General features: G+C 47.4%; 8 protein-coding genes across 8 annotated transcripts; 3 read left to right on the top strand and 5 right to left on the bottom strand.

Annotated features, from left to right (window-relative positions):
• Positions 1-1,021: 1,021 nt before the first annotated feature.
• EDB93DRAFT_1218925 (S-adenosyl-L-methionine-dependent methyltransferase) lies at positions 1,022-3,018 on the bottom strand (the record flags this gene model as incomplete). The annotated part of the gene is made up of 11 exons (XM_041451113.1): positions 1,022-1,248; positions 1,306-1,421; positions 1,473-1,534; positions 1,590-1,686; positions 1,737-1,841; positions 1,901-2,040; positions 2,090-2,150; positions 2,198-2,212; positions 2,263-2,486; positions 2,542-2,722; positions 2,770-3,018. The coding sequence occupies 11 exons, from the start codon at positions 3,016-3,018 to the stop codon at positions 1,167-1,169; spliced, it is 1,332 nt and encodes a 443-aa protein (XP_041312825.1). The 3' UTR covers positions 1,022-1,166.
• A 1,943-nt stretch (positions 3,019-4,961) lies between these two features.
• On the bottom strand, positions 4,962-7,960 carry EDB93DRAFT_1245643 (Lecithin:cholesterol acyltransferase-domain-containing protein; the record flags this gene model as incomplete). The annotated part of the gene is made up of 19 exons (XM_041452339.1): positions 4,962-5,147; positions 5,204-5,332; positions 5,384-5,566; positions 5,607-5,679; positions 5,730-5,833; positions 5,884-6,081; positions 6,132-6,211; positions 6,263-6,335; positions 6,392-6,397; positions 6,446-6,487; positions 6,540-6,594; positions 6,627-6,642; positions 6,705-6,722; positions 6,776-6,819; positions 6,873-7,019; positions 7,079-7,299; positions 7,349-7,626; positions 7,677-7,731; positions 7,784-7,960. 19 exons carry the CDS (start codon positions 7,958-7,960, stop codon positions 4,962-4,964), a joined length of 2,085 nt encoding a protein of 694 aa, XP_041312824.1.
• A 98-nt stretch (positions 7,961-8,058) lies between these two features.
• Positions 8,059-11,178, bottom strand: EDB93DRAFT_443974 (uncharacterized protein). Its single transcript, XM_041456388.1, has 6 exons — positions 10,853-11,178; positions 10,571-10,786; positions 10,018-10,520; positions 9,717-9,965; positions 9,002-9,664; positions 8,059-8,948 (listed from the first exon to the last, which is right to left on the bottom strand). The coding sequence occupies exons 1-6, from the start codon at positions 10,990-10,992 to the stop codon at positions 8,359-8,361; spliced, it is 2,361 nt and encodes a 786-aa protein (XP_041312823.1). The 5' UTR covers positions 10,993-11,178; the 3' UTR covers positions 8,059-8,358.
• Positions 11,179-12,712: 1,534 nt separating this feature from the next.
• EDB93DRAFT_1117966 (uncharacterized protein) lies at positions 12,713-14,647 on the bottom strand. The gene is made up of 6 exons (XM_041448399.1): positions 14,408-14,647; positions 13,939-14,329; positions 13,795-13,885; positions 13,413-13,735; positions 13,104-13,360; positions 12,713-13,045 (listed from the first exon to the last, which is right to left on the bottom strand). Exons 1-5 carry the CDS (start codon positions 14,422-14,424, stop codon positions 13,118-13,120), a joined length of 1,065 nt encoding a protein of 354 aa, XP_041312822.1. The 5' UTR covers positions 14,425-14,647; the 3' UTR covers positions 12,713-13,045; positions 13,104-13,117.
• Positions 14,648-15,173: 526 nt separating this feature from the next.
• EDB93DRAFT_1070953 (uncharacterized protein) lies at positions 15,174-15,659 on the bottom strand (the record flags this gene model as incomplete). The annotated part of the gene is made up of 1 exon (XM_041444971.1): positions 15,174-15,659. A coding segment is annotated over one exon (486 nt), but the record flags the coding sequence as incomplete, so codon positions are not given.
• Positions 15,660-18,387: 2,728 nt separating this feature from the next.
• On the top strand, positions 18,388-20,353 carry EDB93DRAFT_1075613 (Endonuclease/exonuclease/phosphatase; the record flags this gene model as incomplete). Its single annotated transcript, XM_041445177.1, has 2 exons — positions 18,388-19,096; positions 19,797-20,353. Coding segments are annotated over 2 exons (1,266 nt in total), but the record flags the coding sequence as incomplete, so codon positions are not given.
• A 1,377-nt stretch (positions 20,354-21,730) lies between these two features.
• On the top strand, positions 21,731-22,189 carry EDB93DRAFT_1055322 (uncharacterized protein; the record flags this gene model as incomplete). The annotated part of the gene is made up of 1 exon (XM_041444746.1): positions 21,731-22,189. A coding segment is annotated over one exon (459 nt), but the record flags the coding sequence as incomplete, so codon positions are not given.
• Positions 22,190-22,846: 657 nt separating this feature from the next.
• EDB93DRAFT_1042353 (uncharacterized protein) lies at positions 22,847-23,059 on the top strand (the record flags this gene model as incomplete). The annotated part of the gene is made up of 1 exon (XM_041444575.1): positions 22,847-23,059. A coding segment is annotated over one exon (213 nt), but the record flags the coding sequence as incomplete, so codon positions are not given.
• Between the last annotated feature and the right edge of the window lie 1,299 nt (positions 23,060-24,358).

Raw genomic sequence — 24,358 nt, 5'->3', positions numbered from 1 at the left:
CCTCGAAGAAACAACTCACTCACACATTGTCATCCACCAAAGCTGAATACATGGCCTTGACAGCTGCAATTCAGGACGGACTTTGGCTCGCATCATTTTTTGAATGCTTGAAGATTCCTTTGACTCTTCCCCTCTGGCTGTTCGCAGATAACGCCAGGGCTATTGCTCTATCCGAGGAAGCAGCAAATCATGTCCGCACCAAACATATCGACTTAAGATATCACTTCATTCGTGCGCACATTGAAAATGGCACCTTTCAACCCGAGTGGCTCTCTACTCATAAGAACATCGCCGACATTTTCACAAAGTGCTTACCTCGCCCCCTCCACCTTCATCATCAAGCAGGCCTATCCCTCGTAATGCATTAGCATCAACAATATATTGTTGTGGGGGTGTGTTGAGTTATGGACTTCGCATCATCGTTTGTCGTCATCATATAGCATATTTCCTTTTTCTGTTCTGTCACGTGTGTTAGTACTTAAACCTTCATGTTTCCTTCTATCATACCTCAGTCGTTTGTTCCAAACACTGAGTGTGTTCGTTCATTAGCTTCTACAAACGTACCTCGAGACAAAACTATGAGCCAATAGGAGTCAGGGACTTGCAACAGCAGCAGCGAAATTGAGGTAGTGTAGGTGCTGACAGATGGTGGTTTTGGTGGGGTTCGTCCGAACTGGTTCTGGTTAGCTCCGAACCCCGAACTGGACTTAAGGTTCGGTCCAGGGGCCATGCCGGACCTGTGACCGGACCTTGAGTCCGGTTCGGAAAGGTTCGGGTTCGAACCGAGGTTCAGAACCGAACTGCGGCAGCACTATACTGGCGGGAACAGAACATCTGACACATGTAACGCCCAGAGTATCGATATGTTCCTTGACGCCAGCAAATTTAATCGTGTGTATGGTGGACTCGAGGTCGATGGGGAGGCCAGAGTTGCGGGAGGTGTATGTTGTTTCGCGAAAACTATATGGATGATGCTTGAGAGGTATTGGATTAGATATATGATTAATGCTATTACAAAATGGTGGATTTGCGTAGAGGATCACTTTGAAAAGGACAGAAATTGGAAAACAAAGAGGACTAAGTTTGCTTTGTCGTTCTCGGTTAAATCATGATGGTCGATTGAGGGTAAAAGTACAACAACAATACACCACAGATTGTATTCAGCATCAGTCCTCGGCGGCTCTGAACTCCAAGAGCATCGTCCCCACGAAATCATAGGTTTGGGTGAGTACTAAACCAGCACTGGCCCTGCGAATTATAACAAATCAAACACAGTCAACGTATCCAGGCATAGAAGGAACTTGCCCAATGATCTTGAATTCGTTCAAGGTTCGCTCCTTGCCATTAAAAAGAAGCCACATAGTCATGTCATGTTGGTGTGCTGTATTACTACCAAAGTTCAATAATGTAGGATCGGGAGCCTTATGATTCTGAATGCATGATCACGCCGTCAAGCTAAACTCAAAACTCACCTCACTAAAGTCGTTAGCCCCTACGTCAGGCTCTTCGAATTTGCGCAAGAGAACGTAATCGTCTATCACAGGACGTCGATTCTGGAGTAAACACCACTTTGAAACGCAGTGACTCACGAATCAATACTCGGCTGTCTGGTCTCATTACTTTGCGAATATTACGGAGAATTACTCTTGACTCATCGTCCGGCCAGTCGTGAATGATGCCCCTTAACTATATCAGATCATTGAGCCGCGTTGAATGGAATCAAATTCAGCACTGACATAATAAACATCCTTTCCAACAACGGGCGACTCTTCCAAGAAATTCAATGTCACGAACTCTACACGCCCGTCGAGCAACGCCTCAGGAGCATTTTTCTCCCATATCTGATCAAATATAAATATGCATTGCCCGCTGGGTGTGTAGGTCTGATGTCTGGACTCACATTTCTTGACAGCTTTAGAGTTTCTGGAAGATCCTGATTAGTTATTCTGAGGCGAGGGAACATTTTCGCCAGAGGAATAGATATTGTGCCGGTTCCAGATCCAACATCTACCATAGAGGATACATTGTCCCAAGGGTAATCTTATGGCTCGCTTCAGTCATGCTGACGGTTGAAAAGCTGATTGCTTACAATGCAGCACCGCATACGAACCATGGACCTCAGAATGGCCCAACATGGCCCTGTGAAATATCTGTGAACTGTGAGCCACCAGTCATAAGCAGAGTAATCCGTACGTACTTCGCGTGCCTTACCCTATGCAATATTGTAAGGCATAAAAGGCCAATATGATGACTAAAACTCACGTCCATTTCCCAGAAGTTTTTGGTTTTGCCTTCTGTTCTGAGAAGAAATGCTCGAGGGGCTTTTTCAACAGTATGCGATCTTGCAAACTCTTGATCGATCATAGTCTCATAAAGAACCGCAGCATATTTGGGGCATCTTCGGTGATTTCGTATACAAGACCCAACGTTGTTTGTTGACTTGAGCACGAGGGAGAGTCGCGTGTTTGCAAATACGTCTTGCTTGACTGTCAAATACCAAAGGATTTAGAGAGAAACATCAACCGACAGTATGCATATTACCTTCTTTGAAGCAACCCCTGAGGGACAGAAATCGCAGGACGCGTGCGAGCTTAATCTTATCGAGGTTGACTGCGTCAGCCAATGCGTCCACACTAAGACCTTCCGGGTGTTTTTCCAAGACGTCTGCGACGCATGATTGCGCGGCGACGTCCATGCACGCCCAATTGTAATTATTCACAGACTAGGAAGATGAGCAACAAAACATACAAGGCCATATGTATAATCGACACTTGCATTATATGCCGTGTGTTGGGGTGGAGCTAGTATTGTGTTCAATTGCTCGCATGCACCTTCGAGCAGCCTGATTGCCTTTCTGAGGACAAGTGTATCCGTCGCGAGGTCGAGGGGGTGGAAAGTGCCTGCATCGATATCAGGGACTCCGTGTCCGGTGTTCTTGTATTCCGCCATTGCTTCGCGTGCTGAGGAGTTGATGATGCCCAAGAGGGCTTCAACCTTGACTTCATTCGGGTCCGTCATTTTTGGGAGTGTGCGTGATTCCCGATCAGTCGTTCAGGGTTTATATTCCTTGACAAAATACATCACCCAGCTGCTTCCCCATGGCGACGACATCCAGCGATGGGTATCCGCGGAGGAAGATTGAAGTCAAACTTAGTCTGATTACTCACAAGATCTGACTTCCGACACCGAGTTGAGCGCGAGATACTTCTAACCTGGCACTTGTTGGATGCCACCGTTTCTGACTGAAGTTGGAATCAATCTCCTTGGCTCTCAATTTCATGATAGGGTGCCGGTGAAATGCCGATGGATTCATCATTCATATTAGATCTCGATTCAGTCATGACGCTGGCATTCGCAATGCACATAATCAGCAAGAGGAGATCATCCACCCTGTTGTTCTATGAGGTTCTGCACGTCATCAATCAGCTACTAGTCATAGTCATCAATATACTCCACTGACCTATAGCTGATCGCCCCCGGATATGTGAATGTCAGTCAAGGATAGATTAGTAGAGGAACTCAGGCTGGTCGTTGGCAGAGAGGAGTAGAATTTAGAACTCGGTGTGGAATACTAGTATTAGCATCGGTCGAAACTGGCTGGGTAAGAAGCCTGAATAATAAAAAGGATACTCATCAAGATTTGTTGAGACACAAGTCAATTGAAAAGGACACGTACTAGTACGTGGCGTGAGGGTGGCAAAACTTGGTAAAGCTCCAGACTCGCAGAGAGTAGTAGCTTAGATCTGATAACATATAGTTTGAATTCAACAATACATCCCTAAAGCAAGATGGTGCATGCTGGAGGCCGTCACTGATTAACGACAATTTCAAGCGCCTGGAGCAAGTTCAGCTACAACTGGAAAGCAAACAGACGCAAAGCTGTCGGATCCGGTAATGGTGTGTCATCGATTCATCCATGATCCATCTCATCCAAGACTTTCCTTCCGTGTTGGTGACGATGTGTTTTTACAAGAGTTGGTCAACCCAATCCGTCATATATCCCGCTACGTATTATCCCGCCATGTGATCGGCAGCGAAGCTGTCCGTGTCCACCTTTCCTCGATCCACGACAAGGTATCCCTTTAGCTGCGTCCACATTCTGTTTCTAGCTTTCATGGTATGGGGGCATTCTCATTTCATTCCAGTAGAGAGTCTCTACTGAAATTCTCAGAGTATCCTGGTTCTTTCAGTGACAATAAAATCATGGAATATCAGCGACTATGCGCTAGGTTTCAACAGGTCTCTAAGGAAACCCTTTGAGTCATCTCCGTGTTTCTACTGCCCAGTGAAGCTACGAACAAAACAAGGAAGCTTGGGCAACAACGCATAAGCTACATCGAAGACCGGATACGCTTGAGGGGTCGCTGCAGTCCAGAATGGAGATTAAATAAAGCTCCAGTCGACACGACATCCTGAAAACGACGAATATTATGTGTCGACACCGTAGCAGGACTATGTAACGGGAAGCCCAGTGTAAGTGTCGGGGGGCAAGGTTGGCAGGAGAGCTGGGCCAGGAAGGACATAGAGTTGGCAGGATAGCAGAGTTAGAGCTGTTGCGAGACGAACGTTGAGCGTAAGTCAGAAATCGATGTCCGGGCCCAGGGTTGTAGAGTACATAGAACAGCCAGCATCCGGCGGGCGCATCCTCATCCTCTCTAGAGCGCAAGATTCTCTGTAACAGAAAACGCCAGTGAATTATGCTCGTAATTGGCTGATCTGAGGGTAGGGACGACTGGGTAAACGCATCACCAAGCCAACCTCTCAATGTACATGGCTGTCGTCGGTCACGCGATACATGCTGAGGTTCGTTGGAGAGGCGAAATGAAGGAAGTTCGACTCTGAAAATGCTCCCTCAGTATCTCGAAAGCTTCCACCATGATAAACCCCATGCTTCATCATGCGTCGGAATAAGCAAAGAACATGAAATTATGTGCAAAATAAAGCTACAAAACACTCGGTGTTCAATCCCACCGCACCCGCTGAGAAAACTCCCTAATGCGAGAGACAAAGCGATCCTCGACCTCATGACCAGCACCAGTGGCAACTTTCAGGATGAGTTCATTCAGACCTGTCGACCCAAGGATGTCAACATGATCTGACGTATTTGCTCCACCCCGAGGGATGTTGGGGGCGGGCTGATGAGGAAGCTGTGTTCGAGGGCATGAGGGATATTGCAGGATCGCAGAGAGCATCGCCGACGCACCTCGACAGTAGTAACTTTGATTCCTGCCGGATTCCATCTTGGTCTCTTCCAGCCTTCTACACACATCGCTCCCAGGCTTAATAGGCTGACGGTGCCATCCCCTTCACCCATCTTCACGCCATTACGGACCTATAATCGACCTACATATGGCGTGGGGTATTATTGAAGTTACTAACTCACCTTAGGCGTTGTAGTCTCCTGCGTGTAATCAGCATCTATCCAATTTTCCCTGGAAAACGACAGATCTAATGGTGAACGTAGTGGATGTTTGCATTTGTCGGTAGGGTCAGTGCAAGTTGAATGCTCAACTTCTACGAACGATTCCTCGTAGTCGTGTGGTCCGTGAGCATACCAGTATGATCTCTACGATAGAATTCAGTATTGTAAAATGCAACAAAAAAACCTTCGAGGGCACTTCAGTTTCTTTTCCATGACCGTAAACACAAATAATTTTCATAGAAGGTGCATTTGGCAGCCTAGGAAAATTCATCAATTTGTCTCAAGAGGCTTATAACGAACAACACACTGCACTTCCAAAGGGTTTGACCATTTCCTCGGATCTAGGGCATTCTTCTTGAGCACCTTTTCATTCCGCTCGATACCGAACGAGTAATTAGACCAAATCATTTTCTGTCTCTTTGTGAGCGTTATTTCGCAGAAAAGACACGACACTCATCAACCTGAAATGTCGATGGAGTACGCTCCAAAATCCATGTGCTTGCGTCATCAGCCGTCATATTTCTTGTTGGTTGGGTGATGTCATACGCAGAAAGTGGCACGGCTGCTTGTCTGAACGCGATCAGTTCGCCATGTGTATGTGATGATTCGGGCTCGTCATCAGGTGCCCAATTGGCATCGCCCCAAACATCCGTTCCTCCCTGTTAATTATTACAGAGGCGCTCAGCCCAAAGACAACATTATCACGCACCTTAATCCACATGCTGGCACTGCCAGCCCAACTACAGAATAGCTTCTGCCGTTCTTTTCGCGAGAAAAAGCGCTCGAGCACTTCAGGCTACCATAAGATTATTACAACGATGAAACATAGAAGGTCCTGACCATATGCGCCAGCAGGATTCATCTGCACGGTGTCCTTCATTTCACCAGATAAGAAAGCAGCCATAGCTTTTGCCTTTTATAGTCAAAAAAGTAAACCGATGAGCGGCTGACAACAATAAGAGGATTTACCACGCCCTGAGAATGTAATTAGTGGTAGTTAATTCGAGGAAAAGAACAACTTACGAGATGTGTCCCTGCGATGGAAATGTAGGACTCAATGTGATTCTGAGGATAGTTTTTTGGAGGGTTTTGTATGATGAATGAGTCAGGGGCTGACCTCTACCCAATCTGATCCACCTCCTCCGTGTTTAGGAGACTCGACCCATTTGAAGCTACAGCAAGAGGTCAAAAGGAAATCGCCAACCGAGTAGATGTGAGACCTACAAGTACTTTCATCGAATAGTCAGTTTCACTGGAAAACTAGCTGAGAGGCTCCACTTACCAGCATGACCTAAAAGTGCTACAATCCATAAGGTAGCAGTGGAGAAGAGAAACTAGGACATACTGTGCTACCCATTGAGTGTGCAGCAATGACAGTCTTCTTGCCTTGTCGTTTCCTGTCATGGAATATGAACTTTTCTGGCATGATACTCGATATGCAGAACCATACTTGAATAGTTCGATTGTAGATTTCAACTTCGAGAAGTACCCATCTCGTTCTTCCAGGTTCCACATAGAGAGCCTCCAGTCATATGGAGCCAAGTGAAGGTTGTTCGTGTCATAGTTTACTACAGCGAGATTCTCCACGATCTTGGACCTGAATGTATGCAGTCACTTTCCAGCGCTCAAAAGAATGGTGCGTTATAAGAGACACACCAAAGCCAATACCCGGTCATAAAGCTACTTGCGGCGCCTATCCCTTCTGCAGCTCGAACTTTGACACCTGGAGGATCGAGACCGGTAACGGGATCGAGCATCATCGCTGAAATCCACTTTTCACGATTGAAAATCACTTGTGGGACCATATTGAAGCCTCCCCAGACTTTTTCACGAAAGAAAGCTCGATTTTCGGGCGAAGTAGACCAAGATTCCAAACCCTAGACGGTGATTAACATAAATTAGACGCAAATTGAGAGTGTGGCTTACGGTAGATACGATGCCAGGAATAATCACAATGGGATAGTGCGCTGTCAAACCTCGCGCCTTCATCGCCTCCCCGACCTGAAACTCGCGTCCGTCATTGTTCAGCTTCCAAACCTCTGGGATATTGCTCCGAAAACGTCTCCATTCTGATTCGACACGTGATAGATCAATGTCTGGTATTTTGAGCGATATGTCGTATTCTTCCATGATGAGAAGCAGGTTGCTGTGAATGTCTTGCAAGTCTGAAGGCTGAATGAAGATAAAGCCCAGTAATATCCCAACTATGCGACAATGTCGTCAAATCTTATGAGATAGCATATAAATGACATACGTAGGATTCCAAGAGGGAACAAGAAACGAGCTTTGACGAAGAACCGACGTTCCTTCTGGGGCGGGCTAGCATGATGCATTGAAAGAACCACAGCACGCTGAACATACCTTGAGCTTGTGTATCTGAGCATCGAACAATTTTGCTTGCTGTATAGCTTCCAATTGCACATCATGCACTACCTGCGGCTGGTCCTGATCCTTTCCAACTTCACTCTCGAAAGGGAGCTTGGCTGCTTCTGAATAGCTCGCTGACCGAGTTCTTATTCGTTGCAACAAGGTAGACATGACTGCGAAAGTTCATAGTAAATATGCTTGCTCGTCATAAAAAAAATGTACCTCCTGTCAATTGGGCTATACCTGCAGTCAAAGCACCATGCGAATCAAGGTAATCAAATGCTTATATAAGCAAATCACCCTGAAAACAAAACACGGCATGAAGCTGTAATTAAGCTGTGGAAAGCGCAATCATACTCAATGTGAAACTTCAATGCAAAGCCCACAAATAAGGATAGTTGAAATCGATGCAAATCGAGAATATAAATCAAAAATCAAGGGTATATAGTAATGCAAAGATCGTCATGGTACTTGAATATTTGAATGTTACATGGCTTTATGTACGCGGGTATTGAAATATCGATGAGATATCACATTTCGGAAGTACGCTGCCTTGACTGCAAGAATACCTACTCCGCAGAAGAAACATTGCCTTCAAGTACATTCTGGGGCATATGGTCCAGGAGCCATGTTTTGAAGACCACTTCATTGTCCGATGGAACGGACGCTTTTGGGCCTGAGTATCTGTGAACCACGTCCATGCAACTCATGACAACTTCGAAGTTTTCTTTGTGCGATCGCGTTGGATGTATTTCGCCAATCCTTAACAAATAGCTGGATTTTTTTTCATGGCATCCCTTGGCATCCACTGTCAACCATTCATCGAGCGGTCTGTTCCTCCTGAGGAGCTCGCCATTTTCATATCGAAGGCAGATCCAAGTGAGGACCCAGATGAACGATTCAGCGTCATGATGGTACAGGTGCTCGACTTCTCCTGCGATGGCTTTCTCCGTGAGAAGGTGTAGCGACATGAAGGGTACCGTGCCTGTGCGTTCGAAGCCTCTGGGAGAGTCCTGAATTGAAGACAAAATTCGTTTGATCGACGACAAGTCGAAATCATTCAGGACGCTCATGAATCGACCACGTAGGCGGTATCCCATCAGATTGCTGGGACTGATGTCGCGGTGATGCACGCCCCTCTTCCAGAGGGCACGATGGCCTGTGCGAACCGTGAATGGACGATAAAGGATATAAAAAGGACAGGACACTTACACTTAACGACTTCCCACCATGCGAGAAGGAACTCCTCCCCGCTCAGCGTCGTGATTGGTTCAAGCTTTCTGAACACGATAATGTATAGAACACGGCTGCCCGCGTCGTCTATTCCTAGTGCCTTTCTAATTGTCGCCGTGGATGTCCCTTCAAACTTGTGGAACCAAACCATCTCTGGAACATGACCCAACACATCCGGATCTTCATTCGCAATCTTGTACACCTCTTCGAGGATCTCAGGCTCGCTCTGCCGTGCCTCTTCTGGCCAGAAGAGCTTGGCAACAAATTCGGTGGATTCGTTGAGAAAATGGGACCGCCGCGGAAGAGCCGATAAGGCCTTGCTCTTCACTGGAAAAACAGTGGTTGCGCGTCCCCGTAGACCGAAATGAGTTGTGCGCTTGTTAGACCTCAAATCCAATGTAAGATCGATGCGCTTCTTCTTATCCTTGCCTCCCTTGTACGCGCTATCCTCATACTCGACGATAATCTCGCCTTCATATCCAGGTTCAGGTTCGAACAACGGGTGGAGGCCCCATTGTTTATAGCCCATGCGCTGTATGATGAAGAGCAAGACAACAAATCGTGGAAGGTCCTGAACGAAGTTGATGCCAGCGCATTGAATCGTGTGCTGACGATCGAACCACCAGATATGAACGATATCATCTGGAATGAGCGATCAATTCGGCGACAGGACAACAGCGTTGCATGCACTTACTATTTACTATAAACGAGATGGCGTGCTGACGCGCGGTATGAGCCGCGAACATCTCTGCAACATACAATCCATTCTGGACCACAGGATGAAGTTTCTTCGGCTCCTTCTTCTTTTTCTCCTTCCCCCTCTCTTCCTGCTTGGATTGCCTCTCTTCGTCCTGCCTGGATCGTTTGCTGGTGGACGGCTCGTTTGAGCCTAAATGATCAGAGCCACGTTTGTTACTTCTAAGTCGGTCGGATATATTTTTCACTACGTCGTGCATGTCAGAAAAAGCAGCGAGTATATATGCTAGGCAGCTTACGCTCGTTCGGGGTCTGAGCAGGACCATCGTCAGACGTTGAGTCTGTTGGCTGAGCAGGCGCATCCGCGTCCTTCATGTACTCCATATACATTACAGCAGGAACCACGTAGTCTTTATTGTAGGCAGATGGGGGATGAGGCAGACGCGTCTTCGGGCGTTTGAACTCAAATGTCGTTCGAACTTCCATCCATCGGAAGTTCTGATGGTCTTTGGTGGGCGCCTTGCACGCAGACCGGTAAACATCTGTAGATTTTCCCTCCGGTATGATATCCGCAGCGCTCTGGTGAGAAACGACGACGACATCAGGCTTGCGGCTGGACTTCTCGCCTTGATGTTCTTGGTGTATGTACGATGGATCATTCACATGAAAGAGCACGTTGGTTTCGCCGTCGTCTTGGAAGGCAGGTATTCCAGGTACGTTCACCTTCCTTAGTCCACGAAGCGCACGGTTGGCAACCTCGACGAAATCAGTGTAAGACGGGGTTTCGCTCTCGACATTACAACTTGAAGATGGCGTTAGTCTTGTTTCACGCTCTTTCAAGTGCTGGCTTACAATTTCGTTAGATGTTGCTTGATCTTCTGCGCCACACCTGACCCATTGCAGAGGTGCAGGACAGCATCGAGGCAAGTATCGAGTAGTGTGGACTTCTTACTTGGAGAAAGGGATTCGGTGGAATCGGTGCACATTTCAAGGAGTTGTTGCAGCATTTCGTCTGCCCCACATCGCTTAAAGTTGCTGACGTCGCGCGCGATCCATGGACGGACATCACTGACACTGCGTGAATAACCAAGTTTAGTATGGATAGTGGTAGCCGGAACAGAAGATCTGACGCACTCGACGCCCACAGTATTGATATGTTCGCTGACAACAGCGGAGCCAACTGCGTGTGGGGTGGACTTAAGGTCGGTAACCAAGCCAGAGTTGCGGGGAGGTGTGTTTGTCACTGGTGCAGCAGTGCCAGCGTTATTGGTCATGATGAAGCCTTCCTAGGAAGATAGAAGAGAAAGATGAAGTTTAGGAATTGAAGGAGAACTGGCTTTTTAAGCTAAGGAAATATTGTCGGACATTTCGAGTCAAGGTCCACAAGTACTGATACTGGACCGGTAGTAGTTGAATTAAAAGAAGTTGATGCAAATCGGTCAATGTTCTCGGTTAATTTTGTGGCGCACACAGCTGCCTTGTACTAGATTCGTCAGCACCTGATCCGGTGATCAGTTGTTGAATTTTCTGGCAGCAGTCGTAGGGCCCCTCTTCTCTATGCCATCACGACAGACATTCTAATGCGATCACTGCTGTTACCTTTAGCCCATCTATTGGGTACGATCTCTTTCTCATGGAACGAACATGTTGTTACGCTCTGCAGGAGTCCGCACATCGCACAAGCTTAGAAAGTTTTGTAGAAGGATCTCACTGATCGGAGGAGTGGCTTGTGGGCGTTGATGAACCTGATAGGCTCCCTGATAGCACAGCGCTCAGCTGCAGCTGTCAGTTTTTTTTTTTTTGCGGCAACCATCCCAGATTTCATCTACTTCCCTATCATAGTATTCACCAAACTTTTGGACGATTTCTGATATTCCTATGAGATATCTATCCCCAAACAACCGGGCGGTGATCTTTTTACGTGGTTGAAAGAAGCAAAATCATCCCTCAAGGCCTCATCCTCGAATTATGGATTGTTGCTGTCACGGTCGCCTTTGGCACGCAGCAGGTGCGGTTTCCTTTGCTATATGTCTTTTTATTGACACTTCACACGTCGCACAAGGACGAAAGTTGCGCAGATGGGTATTCCACTGATCTAAGTCCGCAGATGAGTGGCGTGTGGGCGTCGAAGAACCATGGATGGACCGATAGCACAGCTGTCAACTTGCGGCGGCCCTTCACCCCCATTTTGATTTACAAATTATAAACTTCCATATTTCCAACCTTTTGGAAGAGTCACCAGACACGTGAACGTTCGAACAATTAAGGAATCCGATTTTGATGGTCCTCTCAGACGTCTCTGTCTACTCTCGAAAATCGGGCTTTGCTTCCATTCTCTAGAATGGAAGTTGTAGATATGGACCCCGGCTGCTCCCCTTGTATCGTCCCAGGTAGTAGAATCACTCGGTTTCTAGTCCTAAAGCCTCGGCAAGTCAAGGTTGCGCCCCAAAGATCAAGGGTCCAATACAACAGCGCACCGAGAATTCTTGAAATACGGATCTCGGGCGCGATGCATAGGATGACCGACGTTCGTGTGGCCCAATTGTACAATTATGACCGATGAAGTGACCTATCTACCGACTAGTATTCCTGAATGATATGCAAATGTTCAAGTTGGGTGGAACGAAGGTGAGGTTCGATATGCCATAGAGTTCGTGAGGATGCTGCTACCTAGTCATGCAATACAGAGGAATGAAACTATTGCAGTTCGCCGTTTACAATGCGCGAATTTTATTTCGCAAGGGAATCATCGTCCATACAACTAACAACTATCGGGACCTTGACGGCAGGACTCGAGCGGTTCGTGTAACTGTTTCTCTGATATTCAATTACACAATTGTCTCAATCTCCTGATCTTAAGCATGTCATGTTTTGCCAGCGAGTCGGCGGCACAACACGTTCGTTACGAAATCTGTTTTTTTGTCTTTATTTTGTTTCTCCGTTTGAGTCGATAAGCACATGTACAACAATATTAGAAAAAAATTCCTAAACAGAGCGGTAACATCATTAGCTCCAAAGTCACGTTGCTCCCCTGGTAGGTGTTCAATTTCATATGCCTCTGCATGCTATGTCCGGCACTTAGAGCTCTGAGTTAAGTTTCGCGGTTGAAACTGAACCTGGTGGAAGCGAATGAAATATCTGCTATCGATTACGAGGGTCCATGTCCAGACTACGTACATTAGTGAGTGACTCAACTGTCAAACAAAGGATATATGTGAAAGTGAGCCAAGGTACACAAAGGTTTGAAAGCAGCGAGGCCAAGGTAGACAAGGGACTAAGTCCCAACGACGCTTGACCTATTGTGGGTGAAGAGGTGGCATTGAGGATCTGGAGGCTGGATTGTTAGAAGAATAAAACTGAAGGAACACCTGCGGGCGAAACATACACATGCGACCTTGCTCACGCAGCTGAGCTCCCCTCTGCTATACATTTTTGGTTGCTGTTCTCACCAGTCTCGTACGTTGCGATGGCACCCAAGGTGAGACTGGAACTGGTGATGGTTCCGCATCCGTTTCGTGATGCAAACACCATATTACCTATACTGTTGGGCTGCGGCTCTGAGGTCATTGAACTATTGACTGAATCTTTAGACCAAGCTTTTCCTTGTGCGACTCGGAAAATGATGAGCAGCATTGCAATCATCTGTGGAACACCTCATATGAGTCATAAGCTCCTCTTAATTGTCAGTGCTCACCTGAACCTGAGGCAGCGCCTCAATGAACGTCTCATAAATAGGATTGTTCAGAGCGAAGAGAGTCAGAAATCCCACTGAAAACGTGGAATAGATAGCAGCAGATTCGATTATCATCGCGGCAACTGAAATGTATCGAGTGCCATGGTTGGAGCCGAGAGCTTTAGAAACGCAGTAACGGAACGTGAGAAGACGAAGTGCAACGGCAATCGTGATGATGATGTTCAGTGCGAGCGAAAGTACGAGAATGGGAATGGTGAAGTTGATGCTATTCCAGAAGGATGCGATGGTGGTAGTTACCTGAACCAGCCACATGAGTGCCATAACTAAGCCGTGCGATGCTGAGTGTCAGATAATTTTTCGCATACATAAGGAAGCAACTGACCGATACACGCAGCGAACATCAACCAGGGGAAAATCATGATGATCCACAGTGGGAACCTGCACCCAGTGTAAACGATCATGCAGCGCCAGACCTGTGTTGAGAGATATTGACAATGAGATCTTCAATATGGAGTTCAGTACTCACTACCAGTGCGTCTGTAAGAAGCATTATTAGTATGCCAGTGACATTTCCAAGATTGTCTATAGGCATGGAGAACATGTGATTCTCAAATGCACTTGGACCGCCTGGATAATTGCGATCTTCGATGAATGCGAGTTGTGTGAAATCGGCGAGCGATGCTATGAAAAGGGTGCCAAGAATGAAAGACACGGTAATATATATGAGCAAGAACAGTGGCTGTTTGTAGTTTGTGCGGGTGATTATCTGTTTGAAAAGGAGGTGGAAGCACATAAAGTAGAGGGCAACGTCGATGCCATAGGCAACGGCACTGACAACTGTGCTCTGCAACCAACCTACTTCGGCGAGTATTGTCTGAGGCGATTCGTCTGGTGTCCAACTAGACGACATGATAGAGCTAGTAAATAAGAGGTGCAAAGGGTAGCGCAATTGACGTCCGGCCCAAGCCTCGAGCGAGTTCTTGTTGACAACTTACAATGTTAGTGGCACCATTTTAACTGTCCCCGACCAAGGCTATGTTCTCTCTTGCAGTCCTAGGACTGAGCTCCGCAGCAGAGCTCTCAAGAGTAGGACATTTACCGTATTTCGCGGGTAAAGACTCGTGTAACACTGGCACAATTGCAATCATGATGGTAGCCTCAAGGAGACTATTTTAAAGCAAGCGATGACCATAGTGTATCACGGTGGCGCAGTATTTTCCTATACTATCACTTCCACTGCAATCGGCACCCCACAGAAGTCGGCAGTCACGCAAATGTCACCGTAAGTCACGACATGTCACACATGCCGGTTTCAAAGCCAGCTCGGCGGTCAGGTAAGAGCGCAAGGTCTGGCGTGAGCGAGCAGGTATGGTATTTACTAAGTAGATATATCTAATTACGAGGGTAACCAACATTAGGACTATAGTAGAATTGAGTGAGATGTGTAGGAAGGCCATGTACATTGTATGGATGAGGTTGTCTTTCTAAGTTCGATGATGATGCAATGGGACCGCGAGATGAATAATTATGCTGCGTTGTAGGGTAAGGTGGCGTGTGGAGAGCTGGATTAGCGTAGAATTGATGAAAATGTGGCTGGTTGGTAAGGTGCGGAGGATAAGTCGAATTGAAAGAATGCGCGGGAGCAGTGAAAATTTGATTGCTGGAAGTCATGGTGTTGGACGAGGTAGCGCTATTGTCCCGTGAAGTGCTACTACTGGCTTGTCCTGTTGATGACGCAGTGACCGAATTCTTCGAACGTGTTTTTCCCATCTGGAAGAGCACAGAAAAACGTGGATTGTCAGCTAAGTGCCGATTTGCAGTGTCTGCGAGAAACTCTTTGATTCTAGCCCTGAGTTCCTCGACCGTCCCATCTCTCGAAATCTTGAGAGCGCCAGCAAGTGTGATAAAATCATCCTTGCACCGGAGTGTTGAGAGTGCATCGAACGTCTTCGACTTGATATCATTTTCAATCTGGGCATGACGCACTTCATCTTCCGACTTCTTCCTAGCCTGTTTCTCTGCGTCAGCCTTGTCTTTTTCACACCGCACTTCCTCTGCCTTGTTGAAGTCCTCCTCAAGCTCCGGGTGTGTCACAAAACGGGCCCGCAACTTGACAGATTTCTTTGGCTGCTTTTTCTTCTTCACATTCTCCAACTCCAGTCGAGATTGAGCCAATGCCCGCTGCGCCATTGTACAGTGCACGTTTGTAGCATCGAGCTGGGTAGTCAGGACCTGGGTTGTCTGAATTAATGCCCCATTCTGCTCATACATGCGCTGGAGCTCGTGCCAAAGTTCCTCCTTTGTCAATGTCATTGCCTGAACATACGAGGGGATGACGAGATGTGGGACGGGGACTGATAATTGCAATGTCGAGCGCGGCGTGATGTGGGCATCGTTACGAGGGGGCTGCACGTCGTGGGTCATCTCCTCTTCTTCCTCCGACTCCGAATCTAACTCTGAGTCGTCGCTTTCAGATTCTTCGTCCTGAGTCATCACTTCCAGAGTCCAAGTCTTCATCAACGGCCATAGGAGAAAAATCGTTGTCGTCCTCCGAATCCTCTTCTCCACCACCATCCAGTCTAATCGACTCGTCAATTTCGACAACATCAGAAGGAGCTGCCATTGGAGGAGAGACTTCGGCAGGATATGATGGAGGAAGATGTGCAGCAGTTGAATAAACTAAGCTCGGTGCGAAATCCTCGTCTGTGAAGACTGACGGATCAAGAGGATAGATACCAGTTTTTTTAAATGCTTTTTGGATGAGTTGCGGAGTGATGACATGGTGAATGGCCATGTATTCGTGAATAAAATTATAGCGATCAATTTCAACCCCGTCGGCAAGGCGCTTGTCACAATGTTTGGTCCAAGCACGCTGGACGGAAGAAAACACACCCACATCCAGTGGTTGAATTTTGTGTGTGGTTTTCGATGGAAAGGCGTGAATTATGACACCATTATCGTAAGCCGCCCTTTTGATAGCACTTTGTTCATGTGAACTATGACCATCAACAGTCAGAACAATTGGCTTCTCAGGATCAACACGGTATTTCTCCGCTGTAGGAACAAAGTGGTTCCTGAACCAATAATCTGCGATCTCATGATCTGTCCATCCCATCGGAGAGAATGAAACACTGTCGAGAGTGACAGTGTTAGTAGAGCATAATGCTACACTTATCTAGCTTAGTACTCACCCGCCCACTTTATCTTTTAGATCCCGAATATCTGGGGCTGGCCCTTCTGAAAGGACAAACCATGGTGGCATCTTAGCACCAGCAGCAGAGACGCACTCGATAATGGTTACGAGCTCTAGATTATCGCTATGGACCCGATAACGATCTGAATCTTGTGTGGAAAAAATGAATTTCGTGCCAGCATTTTTCCTTCCCCCACCCATCTGATTGCCTTTCTCATCCATATTCCAATGATGCTCTGGTGGAATTTTATTATAGTCATCATCAAGCTTTTTCCGCATCTCAAAAAACTCCCCGATGGTATCCTTGTTGAAATTTTGAGCACGTTTGGGATCCAGTCCACTTGCTCGAGATATGCGGAGGGATGAGTGTCGACGAATAAAGCTATAGTGCCATTTTCGTGACAGGAGTCGACCAGTTATTTCCTTAACAGATGCGCGCAATCTCGCTGGGTGGATAGGAGTCGCGGATGTGGATGCCAGGTTGCACCAGTCGACAATAGTTTCCTCCTGTGCAGCAGATAATAATTGCTGGCTCTCGTGGGCATGCCGACGAGACTTATGCACTCCCAAGCGTCGATCACTTAGTGTCTGACGTGATACCTAGACCACAGTTGAGTGAATAATCACATGAATAATCACGACTCACATTCTGTTCCTTTGCTGCAGCTGCAATGGATTTGTACAGGCCATTTGCAACTCCCTGAATTGCAGCCTGAATATGTGACTCGTAAGTTGGATCAGACGAAGCTCGCAGCTTCCCTCGTCTACCGCTGCTGGACTTGCGAATGCGGACCAGCCCCATGACCAGCAGCGCTGCACCCAACAGAAGTCGGCACTCCCAAAACGGGCGTGTGCACTGTGCAATATTGAAGCTCCGTCATGGCACAACATCGGCAGGTGACATTTTTGCGTGACTTTGGCACTTTTAACTATCTCACTCAATTCTGTTTCAATCATGCTCATTCTACCTCGTAGTGAATTGTAGTAGAGATAGAATGATATCTACATTAAGAATTTTGTATTTAAGTAGCTAGAAATACGAGTTTTGTAAAAGTGCCGACTTCTGTGGGGTGCCGATTGCAGTGGAAGTGATAGTATTAGTGCTTCTTTGAACTTATCATTTACTCATAGTCTTCCAGTAAAAACGCTTCTTAACCTTTAACCGCCACCATCTGCTTTTCTCCCACGGTTCAACAGAACATGGGCGACGAGCCAGGAGGCAGTATAAGCATAGCTAGAAACCTTGACAAACGCATATCAGCAAGATCATATTCACAAGCAGCATCCCTTAGTAATACCAGACAACATATGAAGGAGTTCCAGCAACGTCGGGCGTGGGATGAATCAGAGCCCAATGACCCCCTCCCACCCCCAGAATTCCCATACAGACCAACCAATGCTAACTACACGCCAGTCACTCCCACACGTAGAGGATTAGGATACAAACAGTCGTCTGGAAACAACCATTTCTCCATCGACCTCACCAAACACCGCGAGACAGACCAAACGCCGTCCTACAGAACACATAACTATGGCGAATGACCTAACCCAACGCGAATACGATTCAGAAATGGAAACATGGACAGATACAGTGAAACACGCTCGGAGCAAGGATGGATCACTGACCTGAACCACCACCTCATCAAAGCGGCAGAGGCTTTAGACAATATATCAATCCACGCTAAGTTCCCAGATATCACATTTGCCGCTGCTCAAAGAATCGCACAGGCCATCTTACCCCCTAAACCGGTCGAAACACCAAGGAACAACCCCGAAGACATAATGCCAATACTCAATCAGCTCGTCAAAGATGTCCAAGAACTACGACAAAGCGCCAATCCGGAAACTCACCGAGACTCTCATACACAAATCGCGAATGGCCCTACCATAACGCCCACTCCGAGAACCAAGCCACACCCAACCAAGATAACGGAACAAGAGAGTCGACGCCGAAACAACCCGCTTACTCGACACCACCCCTCTAGACTCATCCTTCACATAGAAACCCCACCGGATCCTACACAACGTCAGAAGGACCGAGGATTAGTAGAAGCTATCAATGAAAGACTAAAGGAGGTCACGAAAGTCACGGTCAACGGCATTAAATGGAACAATAAAGGTAACTGTATCGTTATCACACACCCCGATTACACAGCGGATGACTTGCTTCCTTTCAAAGACGCTTTCGCAGACTTAGTTGTCGGAAACTCCAACTACTCAGCCACACCAGACAAAGAATGGTTCCGCGTCCTCCTCAATAGTGTAGACACAGGGAAATCCGATGCTGAAGATATGATGGAATTCGAACCACGAACCGGGGCAGAGGTAATTTACGAAATGAAAACTAACAATCCCAGTGTACGCAGCATCAACTTCAAAGCAGAACCCTCATGGATGGCGAAGCCGGAGACTCTCGAACACAAATACCACTCAACCATGCTCTTAACGGTCTCTTCACAGGACGAAGTCGACTACCTCCTCAAACACGTCGGTGGAGTATTCTTATATGGACGGTACGCCTCTTTCTCACTGCTTCCAAGATCTGAAACCCGTTCGTCAGTGCAACCGATGCTGGTCCTTCGACCATCATACGTCCAAATGTACCAAAACCCCTAGGTGTCGAGTATGTGCAGGCGACCACGCTGAATCCTCTCACGTCTGCAACTTGTGCCCTAGCACAGCCAAAGCACAAAAAGGATGCGACCACTCACCGGTTAAATGCGCCAACTGTGGAGAAGCGCATGTGGCAGACTCTACTAAATGCCCCATCCATATACTAACCAAAGGCTCTGCAAGAGACCCTTGACCAAGCGTCCAAGGGGGACGACGCACGCGCCAACCTCGAACCGCTAACAATACGATAACACCTACAGAGACTCGGACTTCAACCCCACCCTCAACATCTCAGACCCATCTTGCAACGCCACAACCAATGACCTGACGACACTATGACTGGATGGCAATGATACCCCATACCACGCAACCCATAAAAATGATTCAACTTAACACTAACCGTTCAAATATAGTTTGTCATGCCTTACTCAACAGCACCATTCACGAATACGACATCCTACTCGTGACGGAGCCATGGTATGGTGATATTGGAAATAACACAAAGGGCCCAGTATCAATGACCGGTTGGCAACCAATCATGCCACTACCATCTGTTCCCCCGAACGTCATCCCTCGAGCCATGGCATACATCAAGAACAGACCTGACTTTACGGTTACCCTTCGCTCTGATCTCGCAATGGACGCTGACATACAAATTTTACAGATCAACCAAGGAACACATACGCCCATAATACTTGTAAATATGTACAACCAGAAAGCAGGCGAGGACCCATCAAACTGGTCATCAGACCGTCTAGTCAACATCGAACTACCAAACGGAATGCCGGTTATCATCTCGGGAGATATGAACCTACACCACCCATTGTGGTCAAACACAGCTGAGAACCCCAATCCTCGAGCAGAAGCTTTCGTTGACTGGCTAACTGACCAGGGTTTCATAATGCTAAATGAACGCGGAGCAACAACCTACTTTGCACACGATGGTGAATCCTCATCGGTCCTGGACCTAACGTTCATCAATAACAGAGCATACGAACTCGACACGATCAAGGACTGGTCAATAGACCACCGTCAAGCTTACGGCTCAGACCATGCAGCGCTCACATGGACACTAGACCATGAATGTGTTCCTATTGAGAACATCACAGCTCAACGGTTCAATTGGAAAGATATCGACGAAGAGAAAATCAAAGCATGGAAAGGAGCATTCATGAGGGAACTGATGGATAGAGAAGATGCATGGATACCGCTACGTGTTTCAACACTTCCTGATATCGACGATATTGAAAGAGCAACCACAGCGCTTCAAGATGCAATGGTACACGCAACAGAAAGCTCAATCCCTACCCACAAATCTAGTGCATATGCGAAACCATGGTGGACTCCTGACCTCACGCAATCACTCAAGCGCATTGCAGAGACTCGCGAAAGGGCTAGACAACATCTCATAGATACAGGTTTCGCTGACCACGACCTTATCCAGCAGATACGCCAACTACGCAATCAGTTCAAATGGAAGACACGCCTTGCTAAACATCAGTGGGCAAACGAGACTCTGGGAAAAGCCACCCCTGACGACGTCTGGAATTTCACTCGATGGCCCAAAGGGATAAGAAACTACCCCACGCCACCACTCAGACGAAGCAACGATCAAAATATGGCAATAACGCATGAGGAAAAATGTGCTACACTACGAGGTGAACTGTTCCAACCACCTCCGAACCTAGACTTAGCTACACCAGATCTAGTGCAGGACCTACCGGATGATATCCCATGGGAACCCATAATGTACGCCAAAGTAAAGAGCAGTATTTACCGACCAAATCGTAAAAAAGCCCCCGGACCCAGCCAAATCAACTACACGGCCCTCCGATGGGCCTGGGAAGTTGCGTCGGAACACATCTACTTACTGATCTCACGCTGTGCAAATGTAGGCTACCATCCCATCACCTGGCGACGCACAATCGCAGTAGCTCTACGCAAGCCCCGAAAACCAGACTATTCGAACCCGAGAGCCTACAGACTCATCCAGCTGGAGGAATGTCTCGGAAAAGTGCTTGAAAGTGTACAGGCGAGTAGACTAGCATACTACACAGCAAAATATCTACTGGTACCCTCTTCACAGTTCGGAGGCCGCCCAGGAAGCTCCACAGTTGATGCAGCCCTATCATTTGTTCATGATATTGAAGCAGCCCGCAACCACGGACTCGTCACATCATGCATTACGTTCGATATCAAAGGGTATTTCGACTTCGTTAATCACACACGGCTACTCCGGATACTTCGCGACAAACACTTACCACTCCCTATGATCAAATGGGTAAAGTCTTTTCTCAGCGAACGACAAGCGGCAATCTGTCTAGACGGAGTACTATCCCCATCGGAACCAGTCGAAAATGGTATACCTCAAGGATCCCCAATCTCACCGGCCCTCTCGATCATCTGCACTAGCCCACTAAATGAAGCCTACAATGTGAAAGCGCGAGCACATGAACCACGCCCAATCAATGCCACACCGACCACATTGGCGTGCTATATCGACGACGGAAATTTATATGTTTCGTCCCCATCTTTGGAGACCAACGTCGCAATACTCAGGGAAGAGTTCATTTTCATGAACAATTGGCTTCGCGAAGCTGGATTAATGGCAGAAATCGACAAATCGGAACTCATCCATTTCACGTGGCGTCGCGCACCAGATCGACCACCTATCTTGCTGCATAGCGACGAAGGACAGGTGACAATTAACCCCCGTGACTGTATCAAATGGCTTGGTATATATTTCGACTCTAAACTCTCTTTTCACAGGAATGTACGTGAACTGGCAGGCAAAGCGGAAAATATCGCCCAAGGAATACAAATGCTTGCAAATACGGTAAGAGGTCTCTCGCAATCACTATTGAGAACTGTATACTCGGCTTGTGTTCGCAGTGTAATGACATACGCAAGCCCCATCTGGTGGACGGGCATGAAAACTCATGCAAATATGCTCACCCGCGTTCAAAACAAATCCCTTAGACATGTATGCGCCGCTTTCCGGACCACCCCAATAAAGGCCCTAGAAATAGAGGCATCAATCCCCCCCATTAACCTCTTCCTCAATCACGCAAATGACAACGCCGCCACTCGACTACTCAAACTCCCCTCATTCAACCCAATTCTACAGAGGCTCGACCAACCGTGGCGACAATTTGACCTCGCTGATCCCCCACCCGCTCTTCCTACCGACAAATACCGTCCCCGCAGCCGTAAACCACCAAAGTCGACCAGACTCACCCGTCTATCAAAACGAGCATCCCCGGACGTGGAACGCATCAACATATTCGCACTGCCACCTTGGGCAAACACAGCGGAAACGTACCGCAGCCGCCTAACGATAACAGACAAACAAAGAGGAGGCAAGAAAGAAGCCGCCAAAGCGCACATACAAACCGCTCGGAATCTACAAACGGAGGACACGCACCTTCTCGTTTACTCAGATGGGTCGAAACAATCGGTCGGAGAGGAGGAAAGAGCTGGAGCAGGATGGGCCGGCTATCATAGAGGAACAGAAGTATTCTGGGGCCAGGAAGGAATGGGTCCTAAAGTAGAGGTATATGATGCAGAGATGCTAGCGCTCCTTCAAGCAATATCACGAGCTATTCGTTTTGCGCAAGACTCCCAGGTGACCCATTTACATTTCTTCGTAGATAACAACTCTGTGGTGCAGGCTGCATATGCAGCTGCACCCGGACCCTCACAATACATTGCGTTACAGATCAGACGCTCAATCGAAGATTTCCTAACCACGTCACCCTTCCACCATGTCCAAATCGCATGGATCCCAGGACACCACCATATCATCGGCAATGAACGTGCTGACGAGCTTGCCAAAGAAGCCACTGGACGTAACGACACGTCCCACTCGACCTACGCAAACGCGCGCCGAAGAAGCAAGGAAGGGATCCGGCAGAAATGGACAGAGAGTTGGAATAGAGACGTGGCAGCACAGACTGGACGTTTCGCTATCGCAAATCGACTCCCACCAACGCTCAAACCTCGCCAACACTTCACTCATACCCCCCGAGAAGTATACGGCCGTCTTATACAATGTCGCATAGGACACGGATTCATTGGAGAATACTATGCCTCATTCGTCCCTACCGAACCCACCCTCTGCCCATGTGGAGAACCACTGTCAAACACGAGAACACATCCTACGTGACTGCCCGCAATATGCACGACAGCGCATCCATTTACGAGAGGTATCCCACAACATCGTACTCAGCGAAATCTTGGGTACGGAAAAGGGCATAAAGGCATTAGCGAAATTTATCGAAGAATCCAGCGCATTCAGGAAGGTCGCACTGGAACGAGAAGGGGACTGGGAAGAAAGGAGAGGGATAGAAGCCTGAGTGAGGGCGAAAAAGGAGGTGACGAAGGAGGGAGGAGACGAGAAGAGCACAGAAGGAGGAGGAAGGAGAGAAACTGTAACATATTACACTCAGCCTGGACACTGGACAAACTTATACGCGCACCGAAACTTCTCAAACGCGGACCGCTTGGCTATTCGTACTATACTTAACCCCCTTACCCTGTTACAATATCCCCCAGTACAGCCCTAACAGGGCACCGCGTCTTGACAGTTTACTTTGTTTGTTGCGGTATATAAATATAGAAGTTCTCTCTCTCTCAATGATCAGGGTCAATATCTGCCCCTGCAGCGACAGTTGATCATTGGAGGTGTTCACATCAAAATAAAATTTGAAGTGGAAGAGCCTGGTTACTCCCAAGATTCCGTGTTTGACTAAAGTAACAATAGCTGCAATGATGCATAAGCAGCTGAAGATACTTGAACATGCCAGTCCGACAAGGGCATATCTGCGACTCGTCAGACTGCGGTCGTAGAAATCGGTTCCAGTATCAGATATTGAGTTCTGGTGACTCGGGAGTGCGTTATATGCAAAAAGGCTGAATGGGTGGTAATTTTCTTCTATCGGTTTGGAAGAAGCTGCGCTCATGATGGGAGGTGGCCAGTGCATTATAGACGTGCAGATTAAATATATTTCGCTTATGATCGTGCATGTGGCCATCAGCAAACCGATAGGGAAGTTAAAAGGCCATATAGTAGTACGTACATAATTGCATAGCCCTGTTATCGAGCAATCATACTAGGAAAGAAGTTTTCCTGATTTCATTA

Source organism: Suillus bovinus (genome assembly GCF_016758785.1).
Source record: "Suillus bovinus strain UH-Sbo-P2 chromosome Unknown EDB93scaffold_3, whole genome shotgun sequence".
Lineage (NCBI taxonomy): Eukaryota > Fungi > Basidiomycota > Agaricomycetes > Boletales > Suillaceae > Suillus > Suillus bovinus.
The sequence above is the reverse complement of the archived record's forward strand: the minus strand, read 5'-3'. Positions and strand labels throughout refer to the sequence as shown.

Excerpts from the sequence above, each read along its gene's own strand:
- EDB93DRAFT_443974 (XM_041456388.1), bottom strand. The coding sequence starts at position 10,992 with ATGACCAATAACGCTGGCACTGCTGCACCAGTGACAAACACACCTCCC. Across the intron at positions 10,787-10,852 it reads ATCAATACTGTGGGCGTCGA|TGATGTCCGTCCATGGATCG; the intron begins GTGCGTCAGATC and ends ACGCAGTGTCAG. Across the intron at positions 8,949-9,001 it reads ATGGTGGGAAGTCGTTAAGT|GCCATCGTGCCCTCTGGAAG; the intron begins GTAAGTGTCCTG and ends CGGTTCGCACAG.
- EDB93DRAFT_1117966 (XM_041448399.1), bottom strand. Across the intron at positions 13,886-13,938 it reads TTCTTACAGACGCACTGGTA|GTCTGGCGCTGCATGATCGT; the intron begins GTGAGTACTGAA and ends CTCTCAACACAG. Across the intron at positions 13,361-13,412 it reads AGGCGCTGCCTCAGGTTCAG|ATGATTGCAATGCTGCTCAT; the intron begins GTGAGCACTGAC and ends GGTGTTCCACAG.